The 14,784-nt window shown below is 47.4% G+C and overlaps 1 protein-coding gene across 1 annotated transcript in view; it reads right to left on the bottom strand.

Annotated features, from left to right (window-relative positions):
- The window catches only part of phex (phosphate regulating endopeptidase homolog, X-linked), a 70,391-nt gene that overhangs the window by 11,586 nt on the left and 44,021 nt on the right, over window positions 1–14,784 (bottom strand). The window contains exons 13-16 of the mRNA XM_052014427.1: window positions 10,981–11,035; window positions 8,332–8,399; window positions 2,192–2,322; window positions 703–768 (exon numbers count right to left, since the gene is read on the bottom strand). Of these exons, the coding sequence (XP_051870387.1) occupies window positions 703–768; window positions 2,192–2,322; window positions 8,332–8,399; window positions 10,981–11,035 (320 nt within the window). The remainder of the gene's footprint in view (window positions 1–702; window positions 769–2,191; window positions 2,323–8,331; window positions 8,400–10,980; window positions 11,036–14,784) is intronic.

The raw sequence follows: 14,784 nt of genomic DNA, 5'->3' as shown, positions 1-14,784 counted from the left end.
GGCCAAATGTGGGCAAATGGGATTAGCTTAGGTAGGCACCTTGATCAGCATGGACAAGTTGGGCCAAAGGGTCTGTTTCCATGCTGTATTGCTCTATGAACCTATAACCCCAAGGATGTATCGTTCCAAGTGACCAGCAGCTTGTTCAATGTCAAGGAAGGTTAGGGCTTCAGTAGCTGAAGGCACAGCTTGTTTGGGTTCAGGAATATGCAGATTTGTGCTTGGAGGCACCCTGAGGTGTTATGCCCAGCATTCGCCGGTTGATGGCAAAGTCCCTTGAGATTCATGGTCAGCTTCCAACTGGCCTGCAAATAGGTGAGAAGGTGTATAGGGGAGGGAGAAGCATTGAGATGGTTTGAAAAGCAGTGAGTTTATTCCATGGGAGAGGATATTAACCACTGACTCCTCCAACCTTGGGAAGGCTAGACCTACTCTAGTGCTGGATGCCCAGGGGAGATGATGGATCACAGACAGATGCAGGGGAGCAGCAGATGTGGGTTGGTTGCTGCCATTGTCAGTGCAACTGGTGCCTTAGTTTCATTTGGCTGAATTGGCATTGTAGACTTTCGCCCCCAGCATGGGGAGTTGCAGACACGGCAGGCAGCCCTGTTGTTAGGTGACCTGAGCTTTGGTTTACAGTGCTGGGAGCCGCGAGGAGAGCACCTGGAAAAAATTTCATCAGTGTTAGTGGCGTTAACCTACCCTGAAACTCTGGCGGAGACCAGAATTGTCAGCAATGTTCTCTCCTAATGTTTTCTGCCCATTTACCTACAAGGCACAAGGTTAAAGTCCAGGCTTTAGAGATACTCAAACTACTATGATGCACATTTCTACAGCATTTATAAAACATCCCACCTTGATGCTCAGGAGCATTGTAAGAGAATAATTGACATTGAGACAGGCAAAGGTGATCAAAGAGGTAAGATCTTGCTAGCACAGAGACCCACCCAGCCCCCTCCGCCTGGCAGAACTTCTCCTTTAATCACTCACTCTCTCCAAGTCAAAGGTGCGGCTATGGGCACCTGGTTGGGTGCAAGCTCCACCCATCTCCTTCTGGGGTGCATGGAACAGTTCGACTCAGGCCCCCTCCCCACCTTTTTTCTCCAGCACATCGATGATTGGGGCTGCTTCCTGCTCTCGTACAGAATGAAAATTGGCACATCTTTGCTACCAGTCTCCATCCTCCTCTCACACGGTTCTTCCCTTCCACTTCTCAACTCCTCCATCTCCATCTCCATCTCAGGGACGTGTCAGTGATCAATACCCATTACAAGCCCACAGACTCCCACCAGATGCCTTGCCTACAGATGTTCCCACTCTGTTTCCTGTAAGGACACCAGTCCATTACAGTTATACAGCATGGAAAGAGGCCCTTTGGCCCAACTCATCCATGCTGACCAAGATGCCCATCTAAGCTAGTCCCATTTGCCTGCATTTAGTCCACATCCCTCTAAACAGCACTTCACCATCTAACTAGACTGGGTGAGGTGGATGGAGGGAGTGAGGATAGGAGTGAGTTGGATGGAGGGAGGGAGGGATGGTGGGAATTAGGTGACTGGAGGGAGTGAGGGCAGGAATGAGGTGGGTGGAGGGAGTGAGGGTGGGAATGAGGTGAATGGAGGGAGTGAGGGTGGGAATGAGTTGGAGGAGGGAGGGAGGATGGGAATGAGGTGACTGGAGGGAGTGAGGGCAGGAATGAGATGGGTGGAGGGAGTGAGGGGAATGGAGGGAATGAGGGCAAGAATGAGGAGGATAGAGAGTGAGGGTGGGGAAGGAAGTGGATGATGGTTGTGAGGGTGGGAGTGAGCTGGGTGAAGGGAGTGAGGGAGAATTGAGGTGATGGAGGGAGTGAGGGTGGAGAATGAGGTGAATGGAGAGAGCGAGGGTGAGAATTACGTGAATGGAGGGAGTAAGGGCAGGAATGAGGTGGGTGGAGGGAGTGAGGGTGGGATTGAGGTAGGTGGAGTGAGAGCAGGAAATGAGGTGGATGGAGGGAGCAAAGGTAGGAATGAGGTGAATGGAGGGAGTGAGCGTGGGGAATAAGGTGGGTGGAGTGAGTGAGTGAGGGGGAAATGAGGTGGATAGGGAGCAAGGATGGGGAATGAAGTGGGTGGAGGGAATTCACCTGGCATATTCTCCACTGATGGGATCTGCACTCCCTAAACGCGCCCTACACTCGACCACAACCCACCTTCAGACCCACGAGGGCCCAGTAGTAGTCACTGTACTGCTTTACTATACAATCCGCTTTGGCATTAAACTTTGAAATCGAGTCATTAGTCCACCACTGACGCAGATTTCCATCTTTATCAAATTTTCGACCTATAAATAAAAAAATGATTAAAATGCCAAAGACTTGTGTACAGTTACCCAAAGTGCAATGACACAAAACTCAGATGAATGAACTGCGAAGAGGATAGTCCCAGATTTTACAGAGATGTTTTCAGGCTGGGGAAATGGGCAGGTTGGTGGCAGATGAAGTTTACTGGTGAGATATGTGAAGCAATGCATTTTGGAATTGGTTTATTGGAATTCATTTATTACTGTCACTTGTACCAAGGGACAGTGAAAAACTTGTCTTGCATGCCATTCATACAGATCAATTCATTACACAGTGCATTGAGGTAGTACAAGGTAAAATAACAGAATGCAGAGTAGTGTCACAGCTACAGAGCAAGTGCAGTACAGGCAGACAATAAGATGCAAGGTCATAATGAGGTAGATTGTGAGGTCAAGAGTCCATCTTATACTAGGGGACCGTTCAATAGTCTTATAACAGCGGGATAGAAGCTGTCCTTGAACCTGGTGGTATGTGCTTTCAGGCTTTTGCTCAATGGGAGAGGGGAGAAGAGAGAATGTCCGGGGTGGGTGGGGTCTTTGATTATGTTGGTTGCTTTACCAAGGCAGCAAGAATGAGAAGGGGGCGGAAACAGTTCTAAATGGGATACAAGGACAGAGAGATAGAACAATACAGGCCCTTCGGCCCACCATGTTGTGCCAACCAGGGAGGTATATGTGCAAAGTTTGTTAAAAGTCGTTAAAAAAGACATACAAGTAGTTGGACTTTACAAATAGAGGCAAAGAATACAGGAACAAGAAAGTGAATTGTTAAAAACCACTGGTTCACCACAGCTGGAGTCTGTGCCAAGTTTTAGGTGCCACACTTGAGAGAAGATATGAAAGCTTTGGAGGGGGTGCAGAGGCGTTTTACAGAAATAATTCCGGGGATGGGGGTGAGGGAGAGACCTTAGTTATGAGGGTGGATTGGAGAAGCTGGGACTGCGCTTCTTGGAACAGAGGAGGTTGTGAGGGGATCTGACAGCAGGATACATAGTCAGGAAGGGTTTGAGAAGTAGTAGATAGGGAGAAACTGTCGTCAGTGATGGAGGGGATGTAAGATCAAGGTGACCGGCATGTGATGAGGAGAGGTTTTTTCCCCAACAAGTGCTTGGGTCTGTAATGCAGAGACTGGGGCAATAATAGAGGCAGCTTTAACTGTGGTGTTGAATAAGGAGCTGGGTAAATAGTCAACGTTTAGAGTCAGGACCCTTCTTCAGGTATAAAGTTCAGGTCCTGGAGAAGGGTCCTGACCCGCAACATTGACCGCCTGCTTTTCTCCATGGATGCTGCCTGGCCTACTGAGTTCCTCCAGCATCATTGTGTTTTTTGCCTAGATTCCAGCATCTGCAGTCCTTTGTTTCTCTGAGTAAATACTGAAAGAAAAGAATATGCAGGGCTCTAGGGAAGGGGCATGGGAATTGTACTGGCTGGATGGCTCTTACACAGAACTGGCTTGGACTAGAAGGACTGAATGGCCTCATTCTAAGCTGTAAACGTTCTGGGATTCATGTAGACTGAAGAGGGGAACTTTTATAGCCAGTGTTCTGCAATCCAACACCGATTTTACCTGGAGTGAGTGACCATGCCCAGGTGAAATTGGACCGGGCCCATCCAGGTGTGAGACACACTTGTGTGCCTGATACTTTCCCAGCACTGGACACACATCTATTGACGCCACTCATCATGCTATGCATGTTCCAACCCCTCCCAACACACACAGGGGCTCAAGCACTACTAGAACTGGGAGTATGGTGCCTTGTGATGTAAAGAGACAGCTGACGTTGGAACAGTTCACAAGGCGGCTCCAGAACTGGCAGCAGACTGCTTGAACCCTCCCGGGGAGGGCTTAAACCACCAGCGGAGGTTGTTGCAGTATTTAGCTCTGAGCTGCTGGTTCAGTGGCTGCACCCCATTACTGGAGGGTTTCAGACAGCAAAGCAAGACACTCGGGCTGGTCAGGAGCAGGACAAGAGGCATGGAAATGTCCAGCTGCAAAACCCCTTACACCACACACCAACGTCTCTGAAGTCTTTGCAACTGGGGTTTTCTGTTATAACTGTGCCAATCTGTGGCTGACCTTCACCCATTCTCCCTTATCGGTGGTGCTCACAGTCACAGTAACTTCCAACGGCCTGGCCCCCAGATCATTGCAGCAGGCCACAGCAGAGCTCTGCCATCCCTCTCGGTCTGCTGCTCAATGCTGCAGTCAGGAGGTCACCCAGAGTCTGTGCTGTCTGAAGATCAGCTTCAGTCACTGGGATTATACCCAGTACCCTGGGAGTTGACGGTATCCACAGGGAGTGGGGCTCTGAGGGCTGACATCCTTCTCTGATTACTGTGCCAATGTGCAGAATTTAGCCAGGTCCCTGCAGGCTATGTGTTAGTGCCACTTTCTGCCTTCAAACCCCACCAACACTGCTGCTTTTAGACAGTTTTGTGAGTTTTTGAGAGGACCCAATTTGGAGTTGTAAAGTTCCAATTCAATTTCCAACTAAAGGGGCACAGAATGCTTCCACCATTTCATGGGTTGTACAGCATGGAGCCAGACCCTTTGCCCCCCCACCCCAAGCCCGTGTTGACCATCAGCAACCCATTTACACAGATCCCATTTCATTCTCCCCACCTTCTCATTAATTCCCCCCAGATTCTACAACTCACTTACGATCTAGGGGCAATTTACAGCAGCCAATTAACTCACAGACTCCCACGTCTTTGGGAAATGGGAGGAAACTGGAGCACCTGATGGAAATCCACACGGTCAGAGGGAGAACGTGCAAACTCCATATAGACAGCACCCGAGGTCAGCCTAGAACCTGGGTCTCTGGATACTGTGAGGCAGAGGCTCTCCTTGCTACCTTTATTCCTTGCGGCTCTCCATGTATGTTAATGTTCAGACTCTTGAACGGACCTCTCATACATTAAAAGATGAACTCTTGATCTTTCAATCTACCTCATTGTGGCCCTTGTATCTTTATTTGTCTGCCTGCACTGCATTTTCTCTGTAATTGTAACACTATATGCAGCATTCTGTTTTCCATTTTACTACCTTGATGTACTTATGTATGGTGTGATCTGTCTGGCTGGCACGCAAAACAAAACCTTTTCACTGCATCTCTGTACATAGAGTCATACAGCACGGAAACAGGCCCTTTGGCCCAACTGGTCTATGCCAAGCAAGATGCCCATCTAAGCTAGTCCCATTTTCCTGCGTTTGTTCCATATCCCTCAAAACCTTTCCTATCCATATACCTGTCCAAGTACCTTTTATATGTTGTTATTGCACCTGCCTCAACCACTTCCTCTGGCAGCTCATTCCATCTATTGACCACTCTTTGGGTGAAAAGGTTGCCCCTCAGGTTCCTATTAAATCTCTCCCCTCTCACCCTAAACCTATGCCCTCTAGTTCTTGATTCCCCAACCCTGGGAAACAGACTGTGCGCATTCACCCTATCTATGCCCCTCATAATTTTGTACACTCCTATAAGATCACCCCTCATTCTCCTACACTCCAATGAAAAAAGTCCCAACCGGCTCAACCACTCTCCATAACTCAGTCCCTCATGACATGTGACAATAATAAACGAATTCCAATAACTTACACAAAAATGCTTTTCTCTCCATAAGCCCAGGTACCTTCATAACTTGAAGTTTTTCCAGACTCACGGATTTGCGAATCAGCAGTCCACGAGTTTTATAAGGCCTCTGAGCCCCATCACAGACAGTTGGGGAACAATTGGTCCAAGCTGCAACACTCTGGTCAGACTGCACCTTGACTACAGCCTTGTTTTGGCTATGGAGAACAGTGTGGGGATGACAATTTTAGTCCTCAAATGGAGCAAGACTTCTCATGTCTGGGCTCCTGGGAAAATCAGGCATCACAGGTCGGTGGTTAGTCCAGGAAGGAGTGAATGATGAGTATAGAGTTGCAGAGTCAACCAGGCCCTTTGGCCCACCAAGTCTGTGCCAACCATGAAGCACCCATTTACACTCATCCTACACTAATCCCTTTTATTCTTGAAAATCACAAAAAAACTGCAGATGCTGGAAATCTGAAATAAAAGAACAGAAAATGCTGAAAAAACTCAGCAGGTCAGGCAGCATTTGTGGGAGAGGGGAACAGGTTTGACACTTCAGCTCAATGATCTTTCAATTGCTGCAAATCAAAGTCTGAAATCATTTATACAAGCAGATCTCAGAATGTGGATGATATGGATAGCTGTGATCCCTCACCCAGTCCCATTCAGGTACAAGCACCATCAGACGGTGCTGGTAGTGGGCACACTTCCTACAGCAGACAGGGATCTGATCTAACCTGCTGCCCAGTGTGCTAGAGACTGGCTCCCTGGCACCGCTGAAACATTGATTGGGTAAAACTGGACAGACAGGTTTTGAGTTTGCTGTTGCTATTAAACTAGTCCATCACTCCCTAAAAGTGGCAACACAAGTAGATAGGGTGATAAAGAACGTATATGACATGCTTGCCTTTATCGCTAAGGGCATAGAGTATAAGAGTCAGGAGTCATGATGCAGCTGTATAAAACTTTGGTGAGGCCGCATTTGGAACATTGTGTGCAGTTCTGGTCGCCCCATTACAGGAAGGCTTTGGGGAGGGTGCAGAAGAGGTTCACCAGGATGCTGCCTGGATTAGAGAATTTAGCTATAAGAAGAGGTTGGACCAACTTGGACCATTTTCTCTGGAGCATTGGAGCTGAGGGGAGACCTGATAAAAGTTTATAAAATTATGAGAGGCGTAGTTAGAGTAGACAGTCAGAATCTTTCTCCCAGAGTAGAAATGTCGAATACCTGAAAGCATAGCTTTAAGATGAGAGAGGAAAAGTTTAAAGGTAATGTGTGGAGCAAGTGTTTTTACACATAGAGTGGTGGGTGCCTGGAACAGGATGCCAGGGGTGGCGGTGGAACCAGATATGATAGTGGTGTTCGAGGGGCTTTTAGATAGGCACATGAATATGCAGGGAGTGGAGGGATATGGAAGGGATTACTTTAATTTGGCATCATAGTTGGCACAGACACAGTGGGCTGAAGGGCCTGTTCCTGTGCTGTACTGTTCTATGTTCTACACTAATATTGGTCTGGCTATATTCAGACTGGCCCACGCTACTTAGGGCAAGGTATCTCCCATGTAATAATGAATACAGTGTATGACCCAAACACTAAAGTGAAAGCACCATACACTGTATCTCCGAACTTCATCTCCATCTTCTTGTCCATTAAAACGTGGGCAGAACATCCCAGAGCATTCCCAATATCCACTCCTAGTGAATGAAGCTGCCTAGCAGGGTCCAACATGTAGAAGCAGCCACTCTATCTCACAACCCTTTATATACTTCATTTTCACATTGCATACAAATGCACAAAAGGGGCAATTTCTCTGTTGCGGTCTCCAGGTCTGCCCGATATCTCAGAAAACCTCATTCATGCAGTGCCTAGTTTCCCCAGTCTGTAGGACTCCTTAATTCATGCTGTCTTTATTATTCTTTCTCTTCCTTAACATCTTTAAGGGAAGATCATATGTGACTAATTTCATCGAATCCTTTGAGAAGGCAACAGGGAGTGTCAGTAAGGACAGCATAGTTGATGCAGTCTACACAGATTTCAGGGGGAATTTTAATTGGGTTTCACATGGCAGGCTGGTCAAAAAAATTATGTGCAAGGGAGGGTGGCAAATTGGTTCCAAAATTAGCTCCATGGCAGGAAGCAAGGGGCAATGGTTGATGGGTGACTACTACACAGGGCTTGGTATTTGGTCCCTTGCTTCTTCTTGTATATATGGCTTTAGACTTCAATGCAGAGGCACGAGAAAGACATTTTCAAGTGATACAAAAAGCTGGCCATGTGGGGGAAAGTTTCAGACTGCAGGAAGACAGAGATAGTGGGGTCAACTGAGCAGAAAAGTGGAGTTTTATTCATTTCCGATCTGGCAGTGACATCTGACAACTATTAGTGACATTTCTTCAGGCCAGTGACACTTACCATTGTTATCAAAGGCATGCGAGAACTCGTGTCCAATAATTGTGCCGATTGCACCATAACTGATGGACCTGGAATTACAAGCAATTTACTGTGTTTGAGATCATTAAAGATGTTCCTCTCCACAGTACCAGACTTCTTAACTGTGTCAAGATAGCCCCAGTCCCTGAATCTCTTCTGATCACACTCACCTCCTGAATCACATTGTGGATTCTGCCCATCTGAAGTACAATGGACCTGGGTCTTCACTCAGTATATGTTAGTGCTACTTTCTGCCTTCGAACCGCCCTAACACTGCTGCTTTTAGCCAGTTTTGTAAGTCTTTGAGGGGATCTGACCTGAGGTTGGAAAGAGTCCAATTCAATTTTCAACCAAAAGGGCACAGGATGCTTCCCCATCATTTTGTGGGGTCGTACAGCATGAAAACAGGCCCTTCACCCCCCCCCCAAGTCCATGCTGACCATCAGCAACCCATTTACACTAATCCCATTTCATTCTCCCCACATTCTCATCAACTCCCCCCAGATTCTATCAAACATTTTGAAGTAATAAGGGGACTGAGATGAATTTTGGGAAGACAAACAGGGGTAGGACATATACAGTGGAATATAAGGAATATTGATGAACAAAGGGACCTTGGGTTTCATCCATTGTTGTTGGCTGAAAGTGGCAACATCAGGTGGTAGACGTAAGGCATGCTTGCCTTCATAGGTCAGGCATAGGAAATAAAGGTTGGGATGTTTTGTTGCAACTTTACAAAACGCTGGTTCGATTGCACTTGGAATACTGCGTGCAGTTCTGGTTGCCTCAGGTTGTTGCGCTGGAGGGAGTGCAGAGGAGATTCACCAGGATATTGCCTGGATTGGCGGATTTTAGTTATGGGGAGAGATCTGATAGGCTCAGCTTGTTTTCTCTGGAATGAAGGAAGTTGAAGGGTGAGCTGAAAGAAGTGTACAAAGTTACAAGAGGCATAGATAGGGTAGATAGTCAAAATCTTCTTTCCATGGTAGGTTTATGAAAAACAAGAGAGCATAGGTTTAAGGTGAGAGGAAGGAATCACGTAGAGAATGGTTGATATCTGCAACGTCCTGCCAGAGGAGGTGGTGGAATCAGATACAATTACCAGTTCAGAGGCATTTAGACAGATGCGTAAATAGGCAAGTCTTAGAAGGACATGGTCCTAATGCAGGCAAATGGGATTAGTGCAGATGGGCAAAAAGGTCAGCATGGATGTGGTGGGCAGCAGGGACCCTTCCTGTGCTGTACCACTCCATGACTATGACATTGATGTGGTATATATTGACTTGCAAAAGGCATTTGATAAGGTGCAACTTAACAGGGTTAAGATTGAAGGCCATGAAATAAAAGGAGCATAGATAGAAAACTGGCAAAGTGACAGAGCGGTGGTTAAAGGACTGGAGGTAACAGTCTAGAGGAGTTCCCCAGAGGTCGGCACTAGGACCACTGACTTTCTCAATATACACAAATGCTTTGGTGCAATTTCCAGCTGTGGGGGACACAAAGATTTGACGACTAATGAACTCTGAGGAGGATAGAAACAGAACTTGCAGAGATATAGACCAGTTGGGGAGTAGGTAGATAGGTGGCAGATGAAGTTTGATACCAAGAAATGAGAAGACTTACATTTCAGATAAGAGGAATGCAAAGAGGCAATATAAACCAGGGGAGAAATTCTAAATGGGGTACAAGAGCAGAGAGGTGTGGGAGTACTAGTGCAGAGTATCAGGCCAGGATGAGAAAGTGGTTCAAAAAGCAAAAGGGATCCTGAGCTTAGAGCACAGGAACAAGGAAGTAATGGTGAATCCTAATAAACACTGGTTCTGCCACATTGTGTCCCCAGTTCTGTGTGTCACATTTGGGGGAAGATGTGAAGGCTTTGGAGGGGGTGCAGAAGAGATTTAATGATATGATTCTAGGGGTGGTGGGGGGGCTTTAGTTCTGTGGAGAGACTGGAGAAGCTGGGGTGTAGTCCTCTGAGCAGAGGAGGCTGCGAGGGACCCGACAGAGGAAATAGAAAACCTGTTCCTATTGATGGAGGGGTCAAGAACCAGTGGACATTAAAGTCATACAGCACAGAAACAGGCCCTTCGGTCCAAATGGTCCATGTCGACCAAGATGCCCACCTTGGCCCATAACCTTCTAAACCTTTTCCTATTCACAAAGTGAATGAAAGTGACCGTGAAAAAACGCAAGGAAAAAGCCTTTTCCCATCAAGTGGTTGGGCCTGGAATACACTGCTAGGGTTAGTAATGGAGGCAAGTTCAACTGTAGCACTGAAACAGGAGCTGGAGAAGTGTCTGAAAGGAAAGAATGTGCAGGGCTATGTTGATAAGCTGGCACAGAGGTGGAACCAGCTGGATATTCTTAAATAGAAAGTATTCTTACATAGAAGATAGTCTTACACAGAGCCAGTACAAACTCAATGGGCCAAATAGCCCCCTTCTCTGCTGTAACCATCCTGTGATTGTGTGTGATTCTGGGGGAAGTGTTGGAGGACAAGCAATCAATACCTGCAGGGGCCTTGGGATGGGCTGGGGCAAACAGAACACTGAATGGTGGCAGTGGATGGCATTAGGTTGGAGGTGAGGAGTTGAGTGGATCAAAGAGATAACAGGGACAAACATTACTTACAAAGGATATTTTTCTCCCCAGAGAAACGGCTTTTGGAGCTGGCCAGCTGGAAACTCTGCAAACGGGAAAGAAACAGGTCAGGTTCAGTAGAGACAGGTCACCTGCAGAGCACCAAACTCAGTCCACCCATAGGCCTCAGACACAAGTGTGCAACCGGTTGCGGGCAGGGTGGTTGGAGGAGCAAGAGTAACCTTTCCTTCCCACTTTCAGGGTCTGAGTGTCACTGGCAAGGCCAGCATTTATTGCCCATTCCTCATTGCCCTTGAGAAGGTGGGGGTTAACTGCTTCCTTGAAGCACTGCAGTCCTGGTGAAGGCTCCCTCACCATGCTGTCGGGGTCCCAGGATTTAGACCCAGCGACGATGAAAGAAAAGTCAGGATGATGCACGACTTGGAGGGGAAGCTGCAGATAGTGGTGTTCCAATCCACCTGTTGCCCTTGTCCTTGGTGGTAGGGGCTGCTGGTTAGGGAGGTGCTGTCAGAGTAGCCTGGTTTTGGTTTATTATTGTCACATGTACTGAGATACAGCAACAGGCTGTTGCCTGCATGCCATCTGGACAGATCATGCCTTATGTAAGTACATTGAAGTAGTAAAAAGGAAAACAGAATGCAGAATATAGTGTTGCAGTTACAGAGAAAATGCAGTGCAGGTGGACAATAAGGTGCGAGGGCCATGACGAGGTAGACTGGGAGGTCACGAGTTCATTTTCTATCATACGAGACGTCCGCTTAAGCAGAGTGAGCATTAACATTCACGGGGAGCAGCAAGGAACAAGAATAGCAAGGAGAGCTGCTGCCTCATATTTCCAGGGACCCAGGTCCAATCGTCACCTTGGGTGCTGTCTGTCTGGAGTTTGCACATTCTCCCTGTGACCACTCGGGTTTCCTCCCACATCCCAAAGACGTGCAGGTCAGTAGGTTAATTGGCTGCTGTAAATTGCCCCCCGTGTGTTGATGAAGCTGTCCTTGAGCCTGGTGGTACGTGCTTTCAAGCTTTTGTACCTTCTGCCCAACGGGAGAGGGGAGAGGAGAGAGTGACCGGGGTGGGAGGGGTCCTCGTCCTGGGTGAGTAACTGCAGTGTAATTTGCAGAGAGTACACACTGCAACCGTTGCACTGGTGGTAGAGAGAAGGAAAGTTTAGGGTGGTGGATGGGCTGCCAATCAAGAGGGCTGCTTTGTCCTGGATGGTGTGGAGCTTCAATAGTGGTTGGAGCCGCATCATCCAAGGCAAGTGGAGGGTCTTCCATCATGCTCCTGACTTGTGCCTTGGTGGATGGTGGAAAGGCCTAGGGGTGTCAGGAGGTGAATCACTCACCACAACACACCCAGCCCCTGACCTACTCTTGTAGCCACAATGTTTATTTGGCCAGTCCAGTTGAGTTTCTGGTCAGTGCTGACCTCAAAGATATTGACGGTGTCCACCTCACTTTACATTTTGTCCGATCTCCTTTCCTGTTAATTTCAAGGGTGGGTTGGCATGTAAAAGAATCCATTAACAGACACTCCACGTCACTCCACCTCTCTTCTCAAACACACTTTCCTTATGAACCTAAATTTTACCATTATTTCATGTCTGACGCATGGCTACAAATTGCCGACTCTCCTCTGACTGTGCCTGCCTTCTCCAAACGGAAGGACCCCCTGTGGGTCCAAGCTGGGCCTGTCCCTTTCTGTAGAGAGAAGCTGCAGAGAGTAGTGGACATCACAGGCTCATCCCTCCTCACCATCCGTAGTATCTACATGAGACGCTGTCTCAAGAAGGCAACATCTGTCATCAAAGATCCCCACCATCCAGGCCATGCCATCTTCTTGCAGCTACCATTGGGCAGGAGGTACAGAAGTCTGAAGTCCCACACCACCAGGTTCAAGAACAGCTACTTCCCTTCAACCATTCAGTTTTGAACCAACTTGCACAACCCTAATCACTACTTCAGTATAGCAATACTTTGCACTACAATGGACTTTGATTTTTTCTGATCTAATTGTGTTCTTTCTTGAAAAAATTGTGTATAATTTATGTTTACCTTAAGTTTTCCTTGTGAATGTTGTGTATCTGATGCTATGTGCCTGTGATGCTGCTGCAAGTAAGTTTTTCACTGCACTTGTACATACATGTACTTGTGCATATGACAATAAATGCGACTTTGACTTTACTTCATTTCCACCCAGGTCATCTTTTCTCTGGTACATTGAGACTCAGTGTCTTCCTGCTCTGGACCCAAGTTTCTCTCATGGTCTGTCCCTTCTTGTCTCATTCTCTGCTTCCTAATCTCCATAAGTTGCCAATATCCACAATGAACCCGTGGTGCCCACGCCAACCTTAACTCCCACTCCATTCTCCCAGTTTCTCCAACTCTGCCATGTAGGTCCTGACGAGAAAGCTCCCATCTTCCTCAGCTATTTTTCCCTCCGCTGTTTCTGCTCTACCCCCCACTCCTCTCACCACTTCCTCCCCATCCAAAGAGACAATACCATCAAACACACCTTTTCCTCCTCTTTCACCACTCTGAAGTGACAGTTCCCTCTACGACTCCTTGGTTCACTCCTCACCTTCCTCCCACCTTCCCACAGCAACCACAGGAGATTCAACACCTGCCACTTTGCCTCCTTCCTTCTTCAGGGTCTCAACACTCTTCCAGGGTGAAGCAGCGATCCACTTGCAATCCTTCCAGGTGTGCATTGGAGTTGTGTCTGCACTGGAGAGACCAAACACTGGGTGAATACATGGCTGAATGCCCCTGTTCAGTCCACAAAGGCAGCCCCAGCCTCTGCTTGCTGTCCTGCTGCCACTTTGACCTCTCCATCTTTGGTGTCCAACACTTTTTTAACAAAGCCCAAAGTAACCTTGAGGAACAGCCCCTCATCTACTGTCTCAGCATGTTGGAACAACACCGAGTTCCGTGCTTTCAGATATCGAGCGTCCCATGACATTCTTTCCAAATTCCCATCATTCTTTTCCAATGGCTTTGGTTATTTCTAATAATCACAGTTTCACCTCCTCTAGACGTTTGTTGCCTTGCACCAGCTTGTCTTTTGTCATTTAGTCTCCACCCTTCCACCCCATCACAGACTGTTCCTCTTCTTCCTTCTTTCCTTCACCACAATTTCCTCTCTATCCTGAACTTGTGTATTGACCGGTCTTTGACTTCAGGGAACGGGGCAGAGAACACGTCCCTGTCTGTATCAATGATGCAAAGGTGGAGATGGTTGAGAGTTTCAAGTACCTCAGTGTAAATACCACCAATAACTTGTCCTGCTCCAGCCACATGGACACTATGGATTTTACAGATGCACCATAGAAAGCATCCTATCTGGATGCATCACAGCTTGGTATGGCAACTGCTCTACCCAAGACTGCAAGAAAATTGCAGAGAGTCATGAACACAGCCCAGTCCATCACGAAAACCAACCTCCCCTCCATTGACTCTGTCTACACTTCCCACTGCCTCAGGAAAGCAGCCAACATAACCAAGGACCCTCCCATCCCCGTCATTCTCTCTTCTCCCCTCTTCCATAGGCCAGAAGATACAGGAGCATGAAACACCAGACTCGAGGACAGCTTCTATCCCACTGTTATCAGACTCTTGAACAGGCCTCTCATAGGCTAAAGGATGAACTACTGAACTCTTGATCTCCCAATCCACCTCATTGTGGCCCTTGCAAATTATTTGCACTGGCTCTGTAACTGTAACACTGTATTCTGCATCAATACACACAAAATGCTGGAGTGGGTCAGGCAGCATCTATGGAGGGAAATGAACAGTCGACGTTTTGGGTCGAGACCCTTCATCAGGACTGTAAAGG

This window comes from Pristis pectinata, chromosome 4 (genome assembly GCF_009764475.1).
Source record: "Pristis pectinata isolate sPriPec2 chromosome 4, sPriPec2.1.pri, whole genome shotgun sequence".
Taxonomy (NCBI): domain Eukaryota; kingdom Metazoa; phylum Chordata; class Chondrichthyes; order Rhinopristiformes; family Pristidae; genus Pristis; species Pristis pectinata.
This window is presented reverse-complemented; position numbering and strand designations above follow the sequence as displayed.